General features: G+C 38.6%; 1 protein-coding gene across 2 annotated transcripts; it reads right to left on the reverse strand.

Moving 5' to 3' along the window:
• Positions 1-47: 47 nt before the first annotated feature.
• On the reverse strand, positions 48-25,167 carry LOC131783007 (kinesin-like protein KIF13A). Of its 2 annotated transcripts, none has more exons than XM_059099748.2 (41): positions 24,952-25,167; positions 24,775-24,853; positions 23,421-23,433; positions 22,558-22,615; positions 19,859-19,951; positions 19,369-19,460; positions 19,140-19,228; positions 18,802-18,889; positions 18,546-18,680; positions 18,064-18,176; positions 17,899-17,941; positions 17,459-17,527; positions 16,898-17,050; positions 16,344-16,541; positions 15,758-15,892; positions 15,152-15,193; positions 12,622-12,716; positions 12,406-12,515; positions 12,177-12,254; positions 11,775-11,831; positions 11,167-11,326; positions 10,822-10,957; positions 9,942-10,035; positions 9,480-9,571; positions 9,157-9,288; positions 8,672-8,711; positions 7,871-8,184; positions 7,360-7,517; positions 6,779-7,072; positions 6,539-6,621; positions 5,959-6,088; positions 5,763-5,821; positions 5,261-5,379; positions 4,890-4,985; positions 4,525-4,641; positions 4,336-4,389; positions 3,889-4,044; positions 3,329-3,409; positions 3,084-3,164; positions 2,081-2,954; positions 48-1,667 (listed from the first exon to the last, which is right to left on the reverse strand). In XM_059099748.2, exons 1-41 carry the CDS (start codon positions 25,001-25,003, stop codon positions 1,432-1,434), a joined length of 5,298 nt encoding a protein of 1,765 aa, XP_058955731.2. In that variant the 5' UTR covers positions 25,004-25,167; the 3' UTR covers positions 48-1,431. The 2 variants fall into 2 exon arrangements, with proteins under 2 accessions (XP_058955731.2, XP_058955730.2); XM_059099747.2 differs by having other exon boundaries at positions 10,822-10,960.
• Between the last annotated feature and the right edge of the window lie 83 nt (positions 25,168-25,250).

Genomic DNA, 25,250 nt, shown 5'->3' on the forward strand with positions numbered 1-25,250 from the left:
ACAATTTAAAACTATCATTTCCCCAAATAGTTATGAAAAACAATCTGTATATTAAATTCTTTTATTCATCGGCGTTGTTAGATATTTTTTTAAAATTTACCTTCGTTATGGTATAAAACGTTCCCTTAGTTCCAGAATTATTAAGAGGGAAGGGGAATTCCGATTCCATGTTCTCCTTAAAGTCTGTGACCCTCACTTCTAAACTTTCGCCATTCTGATCAAACCTCGATCCAGCTCCCTGCCTCTCTCGTCGGAGTGCGAGAAAGGCAGTGTATGAAAACGTTGGTGTAATGTCAAAATGTAACTCCAAATTGTTACATTCTGGACAACAACGGCTTTAGGCCACTCAACCCCACCCCACAAACAAACTCCCTTCCCTTCCTTACCAAAAGCAGTTACTGTTTTCAGGGTTATATCTCTACCCCTGGGAATTATAGGACGTTGTCCCCCTGGGGCATACCAGCGTCCTCTTACCCGAGGGGTATTCTTAATACTTGGGTGTATGAGGCTAGTCAAGGAGAGCCCAGACCCATTTGTTTAAATATAAATCGCTACAAAAAATTTAAACTATTAAAATAAATACATGTCTTAATTTCTTCCTGCATTTTACCCACTCACAAATGACTGCTGATTCCCGCGTATTCGAATTCGAAACTGTACAATTCATAATTTACTTGCGGGTAATTCTAAATCTCATTTCTGTTCATTTCAAGCTTGGAGCTCCTAACATTCCGTCAAAATTACTTAAGATCCGCCAATGTATATAACGTTGTGGCATATAAGAAATGATTATTAAAGTCGATAAAATGCAATTTGTGAACCGTTTACGTTACTAATTTTTCCAGCAGTTTCTACACTTTAACCTAAACAAAAGGAGCTCCTCACGAATGGCGAATGTTGGAAAATTCCTTTTACATTTCTCCAGTTCATTATCCTCAGCCCGAGTGAATCTTCTCCATTCTTAACCATCTCTGTTCACCCTTATTGTTCGCCTCCACCGACTTAAGTTTGCGATTTTAAACCTGTCCATCTCTGGCCATCAATCGTCTTTTCTGGTTGATTCGCAACGTTCTGGAGGTCTTATTTCTAAACCAGACTAATAGCGGAGCCCGCAGCGCGCGCAGCGTAGCCACATACTTATCAAAAATGTTTTTTTGGTTCTCTCCGAGAGCAAAATTACCGCACGAGAAATAATTTTACATCTAATTGTATGAATAATACTAAATATACCTGAGAATTAAAAAGGTTTCAAACAGTGTGTCCACTATTTGCCACATCCTATGTATAAATTCAAATGGTTTCCAAATTCCTGAATACGGATTGCTTGTTTTCCGGACGGAACAGTTTTGATTAAAAATATATGACTGATAGTCTTCCGAAAATTGTCCTCAACTTTGTCTCTAATCTGTGGTTTACAACAAATTAAGTTGTTTAAAATAAAATGTTTGATTTTCTTTTCCATTCATTCTTACGTCGGTTATCACGTGTTTGTTTTCTCATAACCACGGGACTCTGGGTAGGGCTGTTGGCTCGCCCTAAGCCTTTCTGGTCGGCTGGTTCGCGCTTGACAGAGTCGATGGGAAATACCTTCTCAGGTTTTACAAAGGATCCATAACGAGGCTTACAGGCGAAGTACCGCTGACCACTCACAGACCCGTCATTTTTTCCTAGTGAACGAGAAAAATCATCAAAACGAAACTTAGCACATAAAACGTCCGTATCGCACAGAACGAGGAGCATACCTGCAAGGCTTTATATCCTCACGAGACTGAGGTAAATAATTAGCAGAGCTTATCCCAACTTTTAATATTAAGTGCCTAAAATCACACTGATGTAATAACAGCGGGTACAATAACATAATGAGAACTTGCAGTAAAAAGATGTCACCAGCCTAGAGCCTAGAGCAACACAAAGACGAGTTACTTCATGTAGGTCGTACTCGTTTTTAGTGTTGCAACTGATTGGTTGACAGGGTCCCGCAATTTTTCTTGACCAATCACGGAGCGACAAGCAGCAAAACCAAAGCAATCCGGGTTTATTTTGGACACTGAGTTAAAATTTTTACTGAAAAATGACTCACCTGAGGGGGTGTCCAATTCAACACCAATCCAAACACCAGGGGCAAATTCAGTTGGTCCAATATATCTAATCCTTCCAGTTTTCTTGTCTCCGATGCAAATAACCTGCCCCTTTTTCAAATCCCCCAAGGAATCCAGCGAATCGTGCACATCCTCCCCCTCGAAGGAACCCAGTAGATCCTCTCGACTGCTAGAGTTTGACTTTTCGTGTGGAATGGAATTCTGCTCCTCGCTATCTCCTAGTAGTTCCAATGGTTCCCCCTCTACCTGAGTTTGTGTGAGAAGCGATGAGAGTTCATCTTCGTCTTCTTCGTCGTCCAGAGCGTCATCTAAACCGCGTAATGTTATCCCCACACTTGGCTTCGCACTGCTCTTCTCGGAAGCAAAAACTATCAAGTTATTTTCCAGACTGATCGATTTGAAATCGTTTGCCTGTACTGGCGGATTCGATAAATCTTCACCCGACGCCGTCGGCGTTGGCGTCGGCGCGGAGGGATCTTCACAAGTTAGCGTATCGGCGCTACCTGAACGTTCCCGAAGTTCATCTGAAAGGGGGCTGACTGTTCCTTCAGAAGACCCTTGGCCTGTAGTCTCTTGGAAGTCGAACAAAGCCTTGGGATTTTTCCTGACTTGAGGGCTCGGTGCGGGAGTAGATTCATCCTCTTCTAGAGGCTCAAGCTCCATGAGAAGGGAGCTGGGGCGTGAGTTAGATGATCCGCCTCCTGAATTCCGCAATACAACACCTGATGTAGTGGGTGATGAGCTGAATTTTTCATTCATTTGTGAGAGGTCAAGTAAAATCTCCTCCTTCGTTGGTCTTATTGGCCGAGGATCTGTGAAACTCCCCGGTAGAACAAAATCGCTTCTGTTGTTAGCCTGTTAACAAGAACGTTCACAAATGTTTCACTCTTCTCCTTTACAAAAGGTCAATTCTAATGTGGTAGTGTATTTACAATGTTAAAATATAAATTAGATGGAGACTGCTATGAAATAACTGATTCTCACCCTTGTATTCCAAAGTTTGTGACTCTCTGGTGAATCAAATCGATCGTCTTTTCCACTGAACGCGAACGAAAGGTCCCCCGACTATAAAAGCAGGAAAAACAACAAAAAAAATCATGAGCCTTAAGACTTGTCGAGGTTGTAACTACTATTTTGTGAATTGTTTTTTTTCTACTTGTAAGAAGTCATTGTGTAATTAACAAAGCCAACTTAAGTCAAACAAAGACCAAAGAAGCAGTACATCTTACCGCAGCTGCCAAGTTTGGAGTACTGGCGAATTTCCTCAAGGGCTTTCCAATGGCCGCCAGTTTCTCCTTCACCATAACTTCCTGCCAAAGAGACAAGCACATTTCGCTCAATAATTCACCCATTTTAGTAATTTGGGGCGACGAAACAAATAAACAAACAAACGCTTTCAATTGTTGGTGCATTGCTGAAGAAACATCCAAGTGATTTAAGGTCACGAGCGATATTATTATTACTATCTCCTTATTGAATACTTCCATAAATCGTGTACTAGGAGTCAGGTGTTCTCCCCCACTGGAAATTATCCCGGTTTGCGTGACATGCACCGCTTAGAGGTATTTCTACTTCCCCCCTGAATGGGACGCTACGCTAGTTAATCGCCAGTTAAACCCCTTTATTTCGTCAAGTTTCGTAGGGAGAGCAACTTCGACAGTAGAGAATCTTGCTCGTGAACACGTCACAATGACTTGGTCAGGTCTCGAATCCAGGCTTTTTAATTCAGAGTCCAACGCGCTACCCATTGAGCACCGCTTGACAGCCACCAAGTTCTTTGGCGCCGTACCTGTCTGAGTCGATCGAGTGCCAACAAACTTTCCACATGTGAGATTCCTTTGCTGTACTTTCTCAACACGGATTCATCCTCCTCCTCCCCCTCCCCCACAGCTAATGCAGCCATTTGCGCCAGGCTCTCGCGTTCTTCTGTCTCCTCTCCCGGTTGCTGTAAGGTGATTGAAAGATGAACTTATCAGTACCCTTGTTCACCTCGTAATTCTCGTATTCCATCAAGCAAGGGTCGAACGGAGAATATTGAGGTCGATAGCAAAGCCCTAGAGGGTTAGAGGGCGACTATGAGGAAAACGGCAAATATCTATTTACCAGAGAGATGGTTTAAATGTCATATCAAATTACTCCTAATTTCATCTGTTCCTAGCTCAGCTTAAATTCACTCTTACCCTCTTGGTAAATTATCATGACAAGAAAATCGTTCATTTTGTAAGCGTTAACTTACCCGTGGAATGTGTGAAACAAGTTCGTACGTCACGCCAGACCGTGTTATGATATCCTTGTAAAAGATAAATTATCAAAATATTTAGTTTTTAATCTAATACATCACAGTACGACACGTCAATCAAAAAAATGACGTATGAACGAAACCAAATATATCTTAAAAGGGACAACTGTCAGAAGTTTCACATACCTTTGTAATTTTTCTCAGCAAACTGTCTTTCCAGCTTTGTTTCTTGTATATTTTGACTGAAATTCTTTTCCGAAGGACCAGATCCATCGCGATTGGACTTGCGAGGCGAACGATGATCTGCAGTAAGGAAAGGTAATCGGAATAGGATCATTTTAACCTTTGCCTCCTACGATTTAATGAAGAATTCTCCATTTAAAGTTCCACAAATTCAGTTCTAAAATGCTTTTAAGAATTTGCTTCCAAGATAAAATAGCAACCCAACAAAGTAACAGGGTTTAATGAGCAACAGTTATGTTCATTGAGGAAAATTCTATCTTAAATTCTATCTTAATTGAAAGCGATTTCTTTGTAGTTTTCTTACATACCTTCAAGATCAGATAAACTCTTTCATGTGATTGCGTGACACGGTTAAGAAACACGGAGTCGTGAATTGACGAATCCCATAACACAGTGGCAGAAACCTACAAGTCATTACAAAAGATATCACGCACAATGTCGAGGAATCACATTTGATGCAGCCCAAACACAGTTACCACTGAAACCACAATAGCCAAGTAGGGTGCAGGGAAGAAGATAATTTGATTGCTCTGATATATTTAGCTCAGGTGGTAGCCATGGCGTGATACCACCGTGACTTAAGTCAGTGAGGTAAAACGTCAAGTGACTAAGCACCCTGAACTTGCCTGAAAAGAATTCACGTTCATAATTACACACGCGGGGTGTGTTGATCACAAACCTGCTTCTGATCGTAGTTTATAATCGGTAGTTCCATCATGTGGTCGGAATTTTCGAACACCAAAGTAGAATCCACTCCTGCCGGGCCTCCTTCTTCCATACAGCCGCTTCTCACATCATCTGTGGGGAGGAGAGAGCAACACACTTATTTATCTATAATTCTTTCTTCCTCTCTCTGCGAAACTTCAGCAAGATTGGGTTTGATTCGAAAGAAATTATAAAAACAGAAAAGACCGAGTGAGATCACAAAGATAATCGCGCACATCTTGCGTAGCAAATTTCTTATGTCACGCTTTCATACCAGGAAACCTCACTCCAACACACAACGCTTTCCTTGGGTAGAAATTCCAAAGAGAGTATGAGTAATAACCTCTCCACAGAGCATATATTTCTACGAAGGGCAAATTTTCACCACACGTTACAAAATTCTTCACCTTCCCATAACAAATGCGAAGCAACATACATTTTAAATCAACCAAACAAAGTTAAATCGATTGCCTTACCATTCTGTAAATCCAGAAAGATAACAGGGTTGTACTTCTCCATTCCCAAGGGCACAGTCCTATAAAAGAACACCCGGAAGAATTTAACCCCTGAGGGAACATGTAAATATTTAATTAGCAGCTAGTAGTCTCCTTAACCCTAATCAGTAGTTACTCGGGGTGAGATGCCGACGCGGTCGTGTAGAAAGATCCTTACCCTTCAAGAGGCGGAGCACCGGGGATTCCACTTCCTCGTATCGGAACAAGGACAGCGTTCCTCTCCTCGGTGAGACAAACCCATTGGTCGATCATCCAGCTCTCCCGCTCTTTATCGCTCGCTGATTTGTCTGCAGATGAAACATACTTCATAGTTATGCTTGAGGTTAGAGAGTGTCCCGATCAGAGACGAAAATATACCCTCAATTTTCTAAAGTTGTCGATGCTGAATCATCCTAGCTCGCTTTAAATTTGGTTTGGGCAACCGACGAGGGACCAAAATCTTTTCCACAAGGGGTGGCAACACTCCTTGTTGCTTGATGCAACAGAAACAGTGCTAAATTCTTACTGCGTGCCTCGTTTGGTCTGAATAAAAAACTCGAATTTTTCTAAGCCAGCGCAGCAAGCTTGGAGAGGGTGGTAAGCGCCATCTAGCGCAGGAAGAACATGTGAAAGGAAGGAACACACTCCAGTCCACATTTTCCTTTTCTGATTTTTATTTCTCCCTCCACGCACATTGCCCCTACTGCCGACACCGACAAGCAGGCCAATTCTCTTCCTAATCTCCCCTCAAGCGTTACCTTGTTTGTCGATTAAGGAGTGTATTTGCTCGTCCAAATACTCTCGTCTTTTCATCAGAGAAGTGGACCACTTTTCGCGCAGACTATGAAGAAAAAGAAAGATCGAAAACTGATATAAAAGGAATACTTAAAATAGAGCAAAAAACATTTGAGTGGAATCTTTAAAGCACTTTAGGATTGAGGATAACTTTTCCAAGTGAACTATGTTTAATTTGTTTTCAATAAAAAAAAAACACTTACATAGCAAGATCTTTCTCTTGATAGCTGTCCAGCGGTTGTTGATTCTTGGTTCTCATACTAACACTTCCAATGTACACAGCGGAAATGATGTCACACACAACCGGAAGAGAACCGGCCCTCGGCACAGGCTGAACGCGCACAACAATTCGCCTCGAGTGGCCTTGACGAAGCTGGAATACTCCACCAGTTAGATTGTCTTTTTGAATGTGTAGTTCTACTGGTGCATAGACCCCTTGATCGTTAATTTCCAATATTTCCACCCAGAGCTGCATCTTTCGTAAAAGTTCTCCCCACCTGTGGGGTAAAGATATTACGTTACAAGCAAGACCAAGGAATTGTAGCTGTTGATGCCACGGTCAAAATGTAAAGACGCACTCGCCTAATGGTCAGTGCGCTGGATCCTATGAACTAACATCCCATCCAAGGAAAGGAAACTGATTCCTTCTCACTTGATGCTAAAAATATTGGGACACGGCCCAGCTTCTAAATGACGATATGTCGTATGCAGACTTCGTTATTATTTACATAAATAACGAAGAGCTAGACAAGAACAAAAGAAAGAAAAGGGTCGTTGCAGATACCTGTCGTGAAGTCCTTTTTGCTGAGGTTCCACGTTCCAGTTTAGCATTACTTTACTTTGTGAATCAAATCCTTTCATTCGGTTTCCCCAGACTTCAATGGCCAGCGAGCCCTCTGATGCATATTCGACGAATTCGTCCGTAACTTCCATGTCAAATAACTGAAAATATTTAAACATATATTATATCAGTCATATTTTCCTCTCCGGATGAAAAATAATGACGTGTCGTTATTCCATTCTGAGGAAACCGAGACAAACTCTTAGTTCGTATAGCTTAAAGAAATACAAAAAACCTTTACTAGCCTGCAAAATAGAGAGGATTCCTTTTTGAATATTACTGCCGCAAACGTCAAACTTGTCTTAAGCCAAACATGGAGCTTAAAATATATTTCATTTTTGCGCTCAGTTCCCTTGTTCCGCCGAAGCGTAAGTTGGACTACATAAGTTCGCCGTCGAAATACACCACATTCAGTACGGCAAATGAAAAGTAAGCCTTATGCAAATGAGCATACCTGCTTATGCTCGAAAATCATCGTGTTTGTCTTTGGCCCCGGCTGAGAAATACTGGCATTGATCGGGGGTACCACAATGGTATTATCGTCATTCCAAAACTTGTACTGACAGAACACGTAATTGCACAGAGCTGGGGGCAGGTCATAAGCTTCAACAACCTTGACCTCTACATGCATCTGCGAGCCTTTAACCAGCTCATCATCGTCATCATCACCATTATCATCATGTATGACTAACAAATCGTCCTCTTCGTCGCTCGAGGTTTCTCCAGCGTCACCTTCAGCCTCTCTAGACTTCTTCTTCTGAGCTTTCTCTGTTGTTGAAAACGTATAAGAAGAGATAGATTAGTTGAACAGAAACCTTACCCCGTTTTAAACAAATTCTACAATCACACTCGGTGCAGATTTTAGATGAAGCATGAAACATTTTGCTTGAAAAATGTTTGGATTCCAAACCGTTACAGTGCGACACACAAGGAGAAAGTTCTCCACGACACATTATTACGAAAGCATATCTTTCAGGGACGTTTCTGTGATTCATTTACACGACGCAACCCCACCCATGAATTTGAACAAGTTTGAATTGGGCGACGTAAAACGGGGAAAAAAATCGGTCGCAAGGACAACTACTCTCCGAGAAAATATATTCATGTCAAACGAAGTAAACACTCGTAGTGACCTATTCTCGAATCGTTTCGCGGCGATATGTCGCGAACCTCCACGCGACCAAAGCACGTAACACAACAACACGCTTGTTCACAAAAATTCACGCTCATTTAAACGCGTTCGTAAATCATGTACCTGAAATCCTAGAAACCTCGACCTTCAGCCGGCCACAAACCTGAAATGAAAAGGAAGCAAAGCAAAGATCACATACGTGTGAAGTCATATCCATATCAGTAAGTTCTATTAAGCAATTTAGATGAAAAATTACGATTACGTCTCTCTAGAGTCGGGAGCTTCAGAGAGCACAAATAAAATGTCAGGAAAACCTGACGAAATATCCTGGCTTCGCCCAACAGCCAGATGGAGCTCCAATACGAATACAGTACTGCTCAAATGGAAGAGAGTTTAGATTCGAAACTTTCAAGAATCGAGGCTCGAGTTTCGATTTTCGCGAATCGAAAATCGAGACACCCTAAGAATCTTCCGAAAATCTCAATTCGCAGTTTCGAAGAAACAATTTAACTTTCTAGTGCAAAACAATAACGAAGGAAAAAGCCCTCTACGAGACCCTTCTTCATGACACTCTTGAAGCATGTCAGCTGGATGGCCTTTATGCTCACCTCTCCTTGTTGACTGATGATCGGTGCTGCATACTCATGGTTCACATCGTGTAACAGACACTCAAGAAAAACGTTAGCTACACCGATCAGGGTGTGGCACTCCACCTCGAAAAACAGATCCAAGTTTTCATCCTGACAAAACAGAAATATGCTTTAAAATACGCTTTTCCGTATCAAACCATTCCAACTGAGTTGAGATTTAAGTCAAACTTCAATAAGGGTTCATATTTTTTCCTTTTTCTGCAGGTTATTTATCTTTAGTCTCAGCAATTCACGAAGGAAGTCACTGAAAATTCACCTCAGTAAGCCAAACTTGTATTTACCGTTTCGGAGAAAGGAATATCGTCTTCAACACACTGATTGTAGAGATCTCTCATGTCGTAGATTTTGTTGGACAACTTCTCCAGGGACCAAACTGAAACAGAGAACATGATATAACAGTGTTATTGACCAGTTTGACAAATTAAAAAAAGAGTAAAGGGGGGGCAAGTTTCTAAAGAAACTGTGGTGCTGCGTCGGTGGGAGAGTATAGCAGGTAATTAAGTGTTAACAACTGAGTTGGAAACGTACATTGGCCACCGTAAAGAGTTTAAAGGCTGACGTTTCGAACGTTAGCCCTTCGATAATCAATCTGAAAAAGGGCTAACGCTTGAAACGTACGCCTTTAAACTCTTTACGGTAGCCAAATGACGTTATTAACTCACTTGCTACCACTAAATTACCTGACAAAAAAAAGTGGCGTTTAGCGAGGGTAATTTAGGTCAGAACAATGAACAGAAACTCACTCTGTGTCCCTTTCGACTTGTGTTTCACAACAATGGCAACTTCACTACTGAATCCAGGTCTGCTCCGGCCAAAACTTAAACTCGATGTTGGAATCTGATTAATAATCACATTTTCCTGATTAATCAACTGACAAGGTGAAACGCACATTTGAGAGGCTATTTCATGTTTTATTACACCCATTTTGAAATCACTGGTGGTCCCTGCAATCTGATTGGCTCTAATTGGTGCGATTTATTCACGAATCGCACCATTTTTTCCTTTAAATCGCATCTTTTTCCCAGCCAACGGGGAGGCTACACTAGAAACAAAGCAACCAATTAGATTTCGAGTCTTGTTAAAAGTGACCAATCAAATTGCAGGAAAATGAAAGACAATGAGTATCATGTGGCAAATTTTGCAACTTTTGTTTCCAAAACTCTTACTTTTTCCCCCCAAATAGATGAATTTAATTTCAAACCGGCTCAGTATTGTATTAATAAAATATTTGAACTGACCAAGTCCTGTATTTGGGCGATTTCAAAATGGATGTAATAAAGTGGTAATTGAACCTTGTGTCGTGCAATTTTGGTCTGAAATCATACTTGTGATTTCAAATCACGCGTATGATTTCAGCCCAAATTGCACTCCACTCAGTTCAATTACCATTATAAATTGTTATCCAGCGGTAAAAGGTCCGTAAAACAAATTGAGATACTCGCTCGCTCGATAAAGCTATTTTGAAGTGAGTGTCGCAAGTAATCCTCGCTCGGTAATTTGTCTAGATGACTCGTCAAGATGCAATACTTCCAACAATCGCACTTGGATCACTCAAGTGAGACTATAATAAAATGCACTCTTGGAATTTTTGTGCTGGACAATGTTAGCAACCTTTCAATGTACCTGAAGCGTCACGGCAAATTCTGTTTCTTTACCCATCTCCTCACTCAACTGGTTGGCTTCCCTGACGAGAGTGTTGGCTTTGATCACTTCCTCTCTGAGCACCAAGGGTTTTCTTTCAAACTGAATCAGATTCTCCCTGCTAGTTAAAATAATAACAAAGAAACAAAGCATTAGATTTTAAGTACCCAACCATAGCTATTATCCGCAGCTTTCACAGCGCTTAAAGACTCCAAGTGGCTGCCATGACGACTGACTCAGCTTGTGGTTGATATCTTGATACAGCACCAAATTTTCCCAGCAGATTTATGATGAAATGCATAGGAACGAGAAGAAAGAATTAATCACCTGTCATCACACCATGACATCCTTGATGAGCCGTATCCCGAACTAAAAGAGCTGATGCTAACTGTACGCTCTCCCATACTCTGCCGCCCCATTGGAACCATTTGGTTTCGTAATTCCTCAATCTTTTCTTCGTACATTTGACGTTGCCTGTCTAAGGCTCCTGAAAAGTATGAATTAAAGAAATCTGTCATGAAGAGTCCTGAACACTCCGCCATTCATTGGTTTCGCTTCACTGCGGTCTATGATTGGTCAAAATCCTCGCACCAATCAGATTTAAAACTGAAACCAATTCCGACTTGATCACTTGAGTCTTACGCGCGTCAGGCAGTATGCTTGTTTCAATCTAATTTAATGTTGAATGACTGCGAAATTTTCTTTTGTTGAGACAGTTCCCTGATAATTCTTTTGGCCGTCAATTAGAAAACTGTAAGAGGTTGTTGCGCCTCCCTCTTAAAATAAAGTTATTATTGTCATTGTTGGTTTTAGGTTTGCTACACTTCACGGAAAAGCGTTCTATTGAGTCAAAGGTTAAAACGTCTTACGTGCATTTGAGTATTTTATACTGCTTTCAAAAATCTCACCGCGATTTTCTCTTTTTTTCACTTTACCTTGTTTTTCAGCTTTATATTGCTCTTCAAGAGCTTTGACAGATTCCTTGAGGGGCCCTGGCCAAGAAAATGAGGGAAAAAAAACAGTGATATGGGATTTGATTTTAACACCATTACTGCGTTTTTTTCTTTATTTAGACTACGAACCAATATCGACAGACATAGGCAGATACACAACATCCTACGTGGCTGCATGAGAGGTTTTGCGAGCGATTTGATGCGCTGAGCGGCATTGAACTACGCTGTCTTTGTTTTCAGCGTGTGCCCGAATAAGCCAAGCGGGCTTTATTTATATCATATCCACGGGTGTACAACGCAGTTAAAATTCACTCAGCAAGCGACTGAATAAGAGGCAACATTTAGAAATGTACTGGAAAAAAAATCAATGTGATGTACGTTTACCTGCGCTCATTTCATTCATCATCAACTCCGTCTGGGCAAATTGAAAATCAACCGTTTGTTCCACTTGCTGTTCACTTCCTGTTTGGCAAAGGGTAAATATGTATGTAAAGGTTATAAGTTGCCACATGGCCATTAAGGCACCCAACCCAGTAAGAGAGTGACTAAAGGAACAGGGACGAGGGGAGGAGAAGAAGAATAAACACTGAGGAATAATTTCAGCTATACACACCTGGTAGACGGGGACAGTTTATTCTGAAGTAATGGTTGTTCCCCCACAGAATACGATCTCCATGTTTGAGCTGCGTCTTCTCTTCCACAAGTCTTCCGTTAACACACGTGCTACACACAGATAAAACAGTAGTAAGCTTAGCTTACAGCTGTACAATAAACATGGTAATATTTGATACTTTTTCAACCTCAGTTATAAGAAGTACAATGCACATACCCTGTTTTGGCTAGCGGTGTAACATACACTTCATTGCCCTCTATATCAAGCTGACAATGCTCCTGTAATATTCCAAGCCCGCCCAGTTGAATATCCTATGAAAAAAAAATTATAAAAAAGTCACTAAGGCAGGGCGTGAAATTAATTTTTTTTTCTGATAGCCACTTGGCTCCTAAATTTTTCAAAGTGGTAGCCAATTCAAAAAAAGTTGGTCGCCATTTTCAAAGACAAACAAAATATTTCTTTACGCTGTCAGCGTTCTAGATAGACCCTCCAAAATGAAGTTAGGGAAAAGATCTTTAACGTGCTACAAAGTGGACAATAGGATGGATGATATAAAAAACCAAGATGGCGTCTAGTTATCGATCGAGATGCATGTGCTACGTTTTGGAAACAAACTTAACGAGGAAGTTTGCCGCGGATTTATCTTTGCAAATCTTTTTAATTCACTATATCTCTTGGTAAGGTTATGATGAAACGTTCTAGTCGCCAATTTGGCGACTAACTTTCAGGATTTGGTCGCCAAAGTAAAAAATTTAGTCGCATTGGCGCCTGTATTAGGCGCAATTTCACGCCCTGTAAGGGTAGTAAACTTTACTTTGAATGAAGTCTCCCTCTCTACTAAGGGTAACCGGTCAAGTCGCCCGAGAGTCATCACGCCCGAAGCCTAAGTCATGTTGCCCGAAATTTCAGTTATGTCGCCCGAAACAAAAAAAGTCAAGTCGCCCGAAGAAACAAATATCAAAAAGATATGAATTTCAGACTGTTAATAGGCAACAACGTTGAGAAATTTTTATCACTAAAGCGCTCTTTGTTTCCGACAACACCATGAAGATTCTTAAAGTGTTGTTCGTTCCTAACAACAAAGGGAAACGTTGTTCGTTTCCAACAACAAAATGAAGCGTTGTTCGTTTGGTATGTGATCGTTTCTTACTCACAGACGTTTCGTAAGCTTAAGGAACTTTTTCTTGGTTTCTAACAATACCATGAAGACTTTGACTACGCAGAAATCGATCGTAAGCTCGGAATTGAAATATGTTTGAGCAACGATTCTAAAAGCGTTGTTCGTTTCTAACAACAAAGGGAATCGTTCTCCGTTTCTAACTTTCTAATCTGTTTGTGACTTTCTTAACAATAACAGATGAAAACACCTGGTAAACGAATGTCGATTGTCGCGTTCGACAAGTCGGTAAAAGGTAAAGCGTGTAACATAAAAATAAAGTTATGTTGTGTTTTATGTAAACTTCGTAACATTAAAAATTAACTTGTTGCCTTGCGTAAGGTAAGTGTGATACTTTTAGAATAATAGTCTATTGTTTATGCTTGTGACTTTTTTCACAGTAGTAGTCAGATAGCATCATTTCCCTTTGGATCAGAATAGGCAGAAATTATGTAGTTGTTCTCTGTTTCCCCTGGTCATGTATATTTTGATCCGATCAAAGTATATATGAAGAGGGTAAAGCTAGCTACAATAAGAATACGAACTGATCAAAATGAGCATTCATCCTTGCATTGAGTGTGATGATGACGTTAAACCACGCCAACAAGCCCTATAGTGCGACGATTACTGCCGATCATATGGCCTTTCTGACCATATGATCGATTTCTGTGTAGTCAAAGTCTTCATGGCTTTGTTAGAAACCAAGAAAAAGTTTCTCAAGCATCTGAAATGTCCGTGAGTAAGAAACGAGTACATACCAAGCGAACTACGCTTAATTTTTTTGTTAGAAACGGAGAACGATTCCCTTTGTTGTTAGAAACGAACAACGCTTTTAGAATCGTTGCTCAAACATATTTCAATTCCGAGCATACGATCGATTTCTGCGTAGTCAAAGTCTTCATGGTATTGTTAGAAACCAAGAAAAAGTTCCATAAGCTTACGAAACGTCCGTGAGTAAGAAACGATTACATACCAAACGAACAACGCTTCATTTTGTTGTTGGAAACGAACAACGTTTCCCTTTGTTGTTAGGAACGAACAACACTTTAAGAATCTTCATGGTGTTGTCGGAAACAAAGAGCACTTTAGTGATAAAAATTTCTCAACGTTATTGCCTTTTAACAGTCTGAAATTCATATCTTTTTAATATTTGTTTCTTCGGGCGACTTGACTTTTTTTGTTTCGAGCGACATAACTGAAATTTAGGGCAACATGACTCAGGTTTCGGGCGACTCGACTGTAAAACCTACTAAGACAGTCCAGTAGAAACTTCTGTCTACAGTATCTCTTCAACCCTCATTAGAATCATTTAGAAACATCTTTGTAAGCCCTTTAGGAACCTTAAGGAAGCGTCTAGAAACCCTCTTCAGAAATCAGAAATTTTAACAAAGTCCAGATTAAGAAATCTTTCAGAAAACCTTCCAAAATCGTTCCGAACCCGTTTCGAACTTTACAAAATTTCTCAGCCTCTGGAACTCAGAAAGATTTTTCTGGGTAGTTTTCACATCATGCCCAAGTTCCACCCTAGTTGCTATCTTTGATAAGTCACTTTCTTCTATATTGGAACATATGATCAATTTTCATACTCACTGGGGCATGTGTGGCATCGGGTCTTCCAACAATAGTATGTTCCTGTGAGAAAATTAAATTTTGCACAAATGAATAACGGTAAAATAATTTGATAAAAATCATCATATTTATTACAAAGCTCATGCTCCTGGGCCAGGGTCAGCTTAGGTGCACATTTCAACAATGAGCTTAACCCTTTAAATCCCACGAGTGACCACGACAGAATTTCTCCTTACAATATCACACAATATCACACAATATCAACCAGATAAGTGATGAGAATAAAGAAATATATAAACTTGGGTATAATAAGTTGATCCAATACTAAATTCTCTTTGGAAATAAATTTTTACAACTTGTGGTATCCATAGGACAACAACAGCATACAGGTGACATAAACTCATGAAAATTCTTATCTACATGTACTGGGAATTTACATTTTGCTTCTGTATAATACTTTATATGATAAGAAGAAGCAGGATCTTGCATAAACACTAGCCACAGCACCCTGTACTTTAAAAACCAAAGTTTCAACTGCTAATTACAACATTCTTATAAAGATCGTATGGTATCCATGGAAAAGGGCATGACTACCATTCTTATCTGCTGATAAGTTCCTTTTATCACCTTTAAATAGTAAACAAGCAGTTCATTCATTGAGGGATCAGCATTCAAATTGACCAGATAGAACTTGGACTTTTCCACTGCAATTCCTGATGATTGCACTGAGATTCCCATCTCTTCAAGAGCCTTGTGTCTTTCCTGAGTTCAACAATGTACAGAAAACCTTAAAGAATTCTGCAATTTTTTGAGTGAGTTTTGCTCAAGGGGAACTTACCGGTACTTTGTAAATGGTTCAGTGAAATTAAAACATTATTCATTTAATATGTTGAAAATAGAAATACTATTTCACTTTGAAGTTGATTCACCAAATGACTTTAAGAGAACAAAATAAACATGAGCCTCTACTGATAACAACTCTCCCTTTGGTAAATATTAAAGGGGCACTGTATCTAGAGGGTAGGTTGTCCCTTTGGTCAGGGCGGGGCTGCTTCCCTTTTGTACGTCTAAGCCAAAGGGACAAGGGAAATTTATATGAAAAGGAAAAAAATGGTCTAAAGAGATGAGCATACAACCAAGGAGTTTCTATGGCAGCTACTCAACTCACAGTTTTTAAATGACATTTTTATGCTATCAATTTTCATGAATGTACCTGCTGAATTTTTTCCGTCTGTTTCTCCTTCTGTTCCCATGTCATTGTACACTCACTCATCAGCTTCTCACTCTCAGACAACATTTCTTTAATCTCAATGGTGGTCTCTCCAGGTTCAACAATGTGTGACTTCCCAGCAATTTTAGCTGCAAGCATTCTCTTAAGACGGTCAACTTCCTCACGCAATTCACGGATAATCTGTCAAAATTGCACAAAAAATCTCCATCAGAAAAGGATTAAGTAGTTTAAATTTCCAACTTGTTTTGCTACTCCACCTGGATGAGATGTTTGCCCATCACAGGCTACCCTCATCCAATTTCCACACCCCCCCCCCCCCCCTGCATTTCAAGTTTCCCTGACACTCATGGGTAGAGAAAGGCACTGTAATAGCTAAGTGTCCTGTTCACAAACACCACACAGGGATCCCAGCCAGAGTTTTTCGCCTCCATTTTAATTTAGAGTCCTAGGTCAAATCAAGCCAAATTCAAATTTCACACCAGATCTAAGGGAGAAATTTAAGAAAAAAAATTGCAAATTAAAGGAAGTCATAATACCTTTGCATTTGGATCTTCATTCACCACAGCATGGTTAACAATACGTTTTGCTCTGTCAGCATATCTTAATGTAGAGAGGGTCTCCTCATAATTATCTGCAGCAGGACTTACTGTGGCCACCATCACTGTTTTACTATTGCCACCAAGGTTGTCCTAATATTAGCAACACAAAATAGCTACTTAAGAATGGCCACAGAGGGATTTAAGAAAAAGCCTGATTTAACAACCTTGATTTGTTCATTTTTCTGAGTTTCAAATCTCAAACTTTACCCATAGTGCAGATAAAAAAATTACTTATTTAGGATCAAATACATTTACGCACAGTGTATCTCCTAGACTTGAGAGAGGAAATTAGAAAATTGGCTTCTTTTGTCACGCATCCATTTGATCATTCATACCGAACTCACAGTTCAATGCAACTCAGTAATTTTCCTTTTTAATAAAACCACCTTCATCTCTTCATGTATTCTAAAATGCACACTGTGTATTGAGACGTTTATCATTTCTCCCTGGCTATGTCTTTGTTGCTGTTGTTGTTTGCTTGTTTGTTGTTTTCCTTACCTTTAATAGCCAAGTGAGAACTGAATCTCTGTATGGCACATGAAGTGCTTTTTTTCCTTTACCTCCAGACTACCAAGAAATAACAAAAATGTCTTAAAAAATTTCATATATCTTGCAACATCTAGAGTAGCTGAATTTCAGAAGAACACATCTGAACAATGTAAAACATTGAAACAACTGAAAAGGTTGTGGTTATTCATCATGGTGAATAACAATAAAAGCTAAGTTTTTCGTTTGTCTCATGATGTAGTCAATTAATCACAGCAGAGCATCATAAGATCACACATGACCAGTTTACCTCATCACCTGTAGAAGACTACAGTATGCAGTTGAAACATCGCGATCTACATCTACATCGTGAGACAAATGAAAAACTTAGCTTTTATTGAAACAACTGTTTTCTGAGACAGACACAATTAAATTTGACCAATCTGGAATACCTCAGCGAGACTTGAAATAACTTGACCCAGGGTAACCAGGGATCTGAAACAAAATTTAGAAAACTTATCAACCACAGTCAACAGCTTCACTGCACTACAGCACCATGTAGCTATCATGAACAAACACAGAGGGGCACAAATTGAGAGGCCCAAAGTAGAAGGTACCTGTTGATGTTACTGCCCTCTTTAAGTCTCTCTCCCTCAGCCCCACTCTTACTGGCCCTTTCACTGCCTGCCAAGTCTACAAGACTTAGTTTGCTCACTTTTTCACCAATAGACTGTAAAACATCAAAGTTATGTTAATTACTATGGACTTGGGATCTTGAATGAATTAATTTATAGAAATAGTCAAAAATACACAAAATTCAAAGAAATGGATAACTAGATTCTTCATCAAAATTAAATATTTCAGGTTAAAATTTTTGTTACAATTTAACCCTTTAACTCCCATGAGAGACCAAGATAGAATTTCTCCTTGCAATATTAATACAATATCAAGTGATGAGAATAAAGAAAAATATCAATTGGGGGATTGTAAGTTGATCCAATACCAAATTCTCCAATTTAACATAACAAGAACTGTATGGCAGACAGTTAGGAGAATTACTAATGAGATCTTAAAAGGGAGTTAAAGGGTTAATATATACCTCTGTTTCTTTATCGTACTCGGATCTTGTGAGCACAATGTTGAACACTGCATGTGATCTGCTGCTCTCTGTGTTCATGTTGGTAGCAGCAACAGTTCTGGACTTGTTTCCTTCAATCATTAGATTCTCAATATCCTGAAGGATAACATAACTCCATGCTAAGACTAATTTATTATCTTTGAGAATTCAAGATAATTCATAATTCTGACTCATCTAGATTTTACAGGAATGTTATTTGTGCAATCCTAAAACTTACCTTGAAGGATGACACAACAAGCTTTGTGAGTCCTTCAACATATGGCCCTAAAATCTTGTGTTCTCGCACTCTTAGTGTTGCTTGGTTTCTAAACAAAAAATATCTTACATTATTTAATGCCAAATTAAAAATGCACCACTTGATTAATTATGAAATATCATCTGTATTAATGTGATCCAGAAAAAAAAAAAGCAAATTCCTTCTTTTCCCTTGGTTTACATGTATTCAAAACTTGTGCATGAAATGGGATCAGGAACCTCTATGCTACCCTCAATAAAAGAAGCAAAATCTATATAGGTATGTTGTGGCTTGTACAAATGTAGATATCATTGACATACCCTCTGGGGCACAACAAATCTCTGACTTTCTCATTATAGATCTCAATATAGGAGACTTCCACTTTGTATGTGATGTTCTCATCTTCATTCTGAGGGAAAGATTGTAGTGACGTAGGTGAGTAAGTAAATTTGAAATGTTTGAGAAAGAGATAAATAGTTTGTTGAACACATTTTTGTTCATTCCATCTTGATGCCCAACTTCCACTTATTTATAGCAAGTTCAACTTACACTTGAAATCCGATCAAACAGTTCATTACACAGTCTGGGAATCAGCCCTGTCTGGTTCTGGCTTCCCATCATGGTGTACGTCTTTCCTGATCCTAAAAACAAGGAAGGAATGATGTCAGTTACATGAGTGAAGAACCCAGATGGCACACCATTGCCACAACTTACATGTATCACTGTTTCTGTAGCATAAAGGGGAGAGAAGCATTGTTACTCCTCTTTCCCACATGCCCCCCTCCTCCTTCCCGCATGTCCCCCTCCTCCTTTCCCTATGCCCCCCTCCTCCTCCCAGCATGCCTCCCTCCTAAGGCTCTGTCATACATTCCTGACACTTTGTTGGTATCAATGATCCTGGCCAGTTCTTAAGCACAGATCTCGTTATGAAGTCCAATGTAATCACAAAGGACTGACGTAGTAGTAAAAGAATAAGAGGAAGAAAAGGCAAGCATGAGAAGCTGCCTTGTAAATCACAGCTGATGCATTCTCTTTTTACCTGTTTGTCCATAAGCAAAAATACAGGCATTGTAGCCCTCAAAGGAATTCTCCAAAACATCTGCACCAAGACACTTGTAAACTTTTTCTTGGCCTGATACATGAAACAGAAACAGAAAAATAATCAGTGCATCACTATTAACAAACTTCCAACTTTACAAGAACAGGTTGTAAAACAGTGACATTTTGACTCACAGCATACACCTTGGAGACTAACTTTTACTCGCTCTTTTGATTAATGGTTGACAATTTTAAATGAAAGGAAAAGGTCGATGTTAACGTGTACGTATGCAATGCGCTAAATGAAGAGTAAACAATGAAAACTCAGCCAACTTACTTTAAGCTGTTTATATATCAAGTGATATTATTATATTTTGAGGTGTTTTTGGTGACAGAAAAGAAATTCATTGTAAAGATCAGCAAAAAATCCTAGTGCGGTAAGAATCTAAGAAAGACAATATTCACTTGAATGACAGAACACAATCCATTAAAAATAAAAGGATTAAACCAAAAGCCAGAAAGATGGCTGTCAATGGGAAAGATTAACAGGCATTGTAAACACCAAACTTGAAATATTTATACTCAATTTTTTCAAGATAAACAATCTGTGAAGTACAGTACTGCTCGCATATACGTTAATCAAAAAACACATAGAAAATGCCAAAATATTGCATGCAAGTGTGATTAAAAAAAAGTGTAAGTTAAAAAATTGCATGTGCATGCATTGACTTGACACATCTGCCGCATTAGTATGTATAAGGTAGACCTTTTGTTTTCCTATTGTTGGTGATTTATCGTTTTAAAGAATAGGTTACAATAGAATAGCACAAAAATACTACATGGCTACCAACAACAAGTAAACTTATTTGTATCAATCACTGTTTGAACCGACCTTCCCAATATGCTGTTGTATACTAATGCAACTTCATAATCGGAATATTTAAATTATTTCTCAAAATTCTTCTATAAAATAGCTATTTCTAATGTAGATCAGATTGTTTCAATTGGATTACTGATAAACACCTTCCAATTTGCATATCCAGTGAATCATAACAAGAGAACAGAGTAAAGAGACACTCATTAAGTTTGGATAATGGAAAATTCTAAAATTTTCTATCCAAATTTCAACATGCAGGACTACTTTTTCTACAGAAATGGGGGATTTTCTCCTGTTACTATCCACTACTTCCCTGCTATGACATTCTGTAATGAAAGCCCAAAATAAATAATGCATTCATCAGGAATTGAGCAATTTCCTACAAGTCCTCATTTCCCTACACAATTTAACATGTAAGGCATGTTTCAGAAAATGAGAGTAACAAAATAGTGTAACTTAATGTGCACTACTTAAGCAGTAGTGAAAATAAGGCCTGAAAAAAAATCAGGCCTGTACAGGATTTGAACCCATGACCTCTGCAATACCAGTGCAGGGCTCTACCAACTGAGCTAACAAGCCAACTGGGAGCTGGTCATTAAGTTGGTTCCAAATAAACCCGTGAAGTGATGAATAAATGGCTAAGAATATATAAAAGCCATATATTTGAACTGCGGATAAAGATGTGCTGTGAACTGCTCATGTTGTGCTCATCACTGCAAGGATCACTTTCATTCATGCCTTAATTCAGATTCCCAAAAAAAGTCAAAATTTGAATTAATGTAGGTGGGGCAAGGTCAGAAACTGGAAGAATACAGCTGCTTTTCCCACCTGCCTTGTCCAGGAAATTCAAGGCAGGAAGTTCTTCATTTGAAATAGCTTTGATTTCAATACTGAACTGCCAATTTCCCAACCTTCACACCACTTATTTAAAAAGTTACTATATAAACTTATGATAAATGTTAAGAGCAATTCTCATGTTTTACCTTAAACAGAATTAAGATCAATGCATGTAAAGTACAGCATTTAAACAAGGACTTGGAAAAAAACATGAACATTTCAGAACAATATAAAACACTACAAACACACACCAACAGACAAGTTAACTTCACAAAACAGCAAAATACCCATTGTCACATCAATGACTTCAAGTTTTTTCCATTGTTTGATCTTTCCTTACTGATTTTTAACTATGACCTTCCTTAGCCCTTGTAAGAAACATTGAGACGTCCCATGTGAGATGTCCCACGCAAGAACAATTATGTAACAAGATATATGGTTTTGTTTATACAGTGCAGAAGTGATTTTGTTGATTGACGGACACGTTAGCCAAGTAATATAAGTAGTACCTTTTCGAAGCAAAGACGAGTGGTTATGCGAAGTTACGAAGTTTAGGTTTTTATGTTACGAATTAGATGTTGTTGTAGTAAGTACGAATCAATAAAGGGAATCAAGAAATTACGTCTCGAAGTTTACAATAGCCCTTTTGATACAGTTTCTTATAACTTTGTGAAACAAAAGATATTGAAAAGTTCATTAACAAGAAAAGGTGAAAAATTATATAAATTAATAATATCAAAAACCATTTATCTCTTGAGTCTTTGATCCCAAAGAGTAACTACATTTACATGTAGCATCTATTTTCTCCTTACAATATAAAATCACACATTTAGGTCATGAGAATTTGGGAACTGATCACCAACTAAAGGTCTTGATTGTTACACAAATTCTCCCTGTCAGCACCTTGGGAAATGTAGAGAGAACAGTATGGAGAATATACATACAGATATTAAGATGTAAAGGGTTAAAGGTAGCCATGTACTTACTTGCATATTTGTTGTTACTTTCTTCCATTGACCAAAAGCAGTGATCAAATGCAAAAGTCTTTTTAAAGAAAAAATTCAAAGAATGCCATTAATCAAAACAGTCATACCATTTCAAGAACACATATGCAAGGCAATGAAAAGATAACAGAACACTTTTCTTCATTAAAAAGGTCTGGAGTATATGCTGCACTTACAAGGAATAAAAAAAGTGTTTTTCAAATGTGACAAACATGTACAAGGAGTTAAGGAAACTTGAACATTGGGTCCCAGAAAATCACCCCTTGAGAAATTTTAACAAAGAAAATGATAAGAAAAAAACAATGTTTTAAAACAATGTTTAGACACATATTTTCTCATATCAAATTCACCCTACCCTTAAATTTACAAAAATTAAATCTAAACAGAATGCATTTAAGGATAAATAACAAAATTTTTAGAGATCTTTTAATAACATTCACAAACTTATATTCTGTCAGGATTGATTTAATATTCCCTCTAGGAGCGACAAATTAAAAACTTTGTTAAATCATGCACATATTTTTAATTTTCATTAATGCATTGATGCCATTTTTGCTCAGTACAGAGGTATCACTTTTTCATACATGCTTGTAATAACATTTCCACACTTTATCAATCTGGCAAATTATTTTAATCTTATTTTTTTATCTTTTATCTTGTGATAAACAAGAGGATTAAATTGGAGACAGAGTAAAAAATCTTTTTGCATAAAAATCATTCACAAAGCTTAGACAAAATATCAAAATAAGTTTAAAATGCATAAAAGGAAGGAAGGTGGACAGAGGCTAAATACTTGTTTCCGCTGTAACTAAACTGCAAACTATGATGACCCTGGTTAAACATACCTTTGTGTTCTTCCTGTCTCCAGTAAAAATCCAAGAATAATGTGAATAAAAAGAAAAACCGAAATCAGTAACTAGAATTGAGCTTTCGTGTTACATATTGATTAAAATTACGTCTAGGTACATGGAATGATCAAAACTTCTAGAATCGCCTGAAGGAAAACCGATTACTCGAACAGAATGACAAGCATTTATTTGGCACACTTCGAATCAAATCATCAACACTCGACACAAATATCTCGAGTGGAAGTTAATTCTTGACTCTGCAAATCATTGCTCGTCTTGTGTTTACATTTCTAGTAATTTTAAGCCCATTTTGTTTACAGGTCTTTTTGAAAGCAATCAACCGGCTTGCCATTGTTTACAACGAAGACTAAGTGGGCAGAGAAAGATTCTCGAACGACTCATCATCACCAATTATTTCCGTTCCAATTAAAAAGCTATGGCCCCCTTCGAGCGATTTGTAGACTTCAATGTTGAAGACAGTTTGATAACGGAAACTATTTATTTCCATATAAAATGCTTCTGCCGACAGGAATATTGATCACTGAACAATAGCATTCGCGAGCGTACTTTCACGTAAAAATGCGACAAATCTGTAAATCACAGCAAGACGAAAGCTAATCCAATGGTTTAAGACAGTGATTCTGTTGACGTCTGAAGATAATACCGCTTTCAACGAGAGCTACTTTTAACTAGCAGCGCTGAGTAGATTTTCAGTGTTAACCACGGCTTATTAAATCTTTAAAACAAGGCTGGAATTTGTGTTATATAATAATAGGGCAGAACACGTTACAATCACTGAAAACTCCTTTCGATCGGAAAGCGAGACATTGTCAAGTATTCTCTTACCTATAAACAGATGCAAGCTTGATATCGAAGATAAGAAAGCGGAGAAATATTCACCATTATAGCATAAGAAACCTCAATCATTAGCGTTGAAAGTGACAGCGGAAATAGAAGTCGTATCTCTTAAAATGTGTCTTTAATGGATCCTCAAAAAACAAGCACGAAAAAGGAAAAGATCACCATGAAACGAAGAAATGGGCAATGCACAAAACCTTACGTAACGGTGTTTGGTTAAGAATGCAAAATATCTTCAAAAAATCAATAATTTTAAAGCAATTATGATTCAAAACAAAAACCTGCGAGGAACCAACTACACGCGCGATTTCACCTCCAAATGACAGAAAATGATGATAAAGAAACGATAAAACTGTAAATCTAGACATCCAGAATATTACTCTGGTGTCAGATCGATAACTTCAACACCTTGAGTTCGTAAAAATTTACAAATAAAATGAAAATAAAAATACGAAGTGGCACGTTGTCCCTACATTCGAGCGTTCGTACAGACCTGTCTCTCGAGGCCGATGAAAACAATATCGTTTGCGTATCGTCCATATCTACCACGCATTTTGTTCCCAAATCGATCTCTGTCAAAGTAAAAGAAAATGAAATCAATCCACGCGATTACAACACGAAATCATAGCCGGCTATTCCACACGAAGAACTTATAAGTACTCCCAATTACCTCGCCGATTAAATGGCCTGACACGAACAGCCACCTTAACTTTAGAGCTCATTCTGGACTGATCGCAGTATTACCACACCATCGGCTTCCAGTTAAGAAGATTTGGGAACCTCACGACGCCATAAATTAAACCTTCCGCTTAATGTTTTTCATTCATTCTAAGACTGACAGAATATTTTCACTCTTAGTTTTCTACTCACACGCGGCGCCATATCTTTTCATAACTTATTCACGTTTCATCCGGGAACGAGGGTGACACGGCAATTGGTGTTCCGCCTTCCTTATATGGAAGTTGTCCA

This window comes from Pocillopora verrucosa, chromosome 5, assembly GCF_036669915.1.
Source record: "Pocillopora verrucosa isolate sample1 chromosome 5, ASM3666991v2, whole genome shotgun sequence".
In the NCBI taxonomy this organism is placed as follows: domain Eukaryota; kingdom Metazoa; phylum Cnidaria; class Anthozoa; order Scleractinia; family Pocilloporidae; genus Pocillopora; species Pocillopora verrucosa.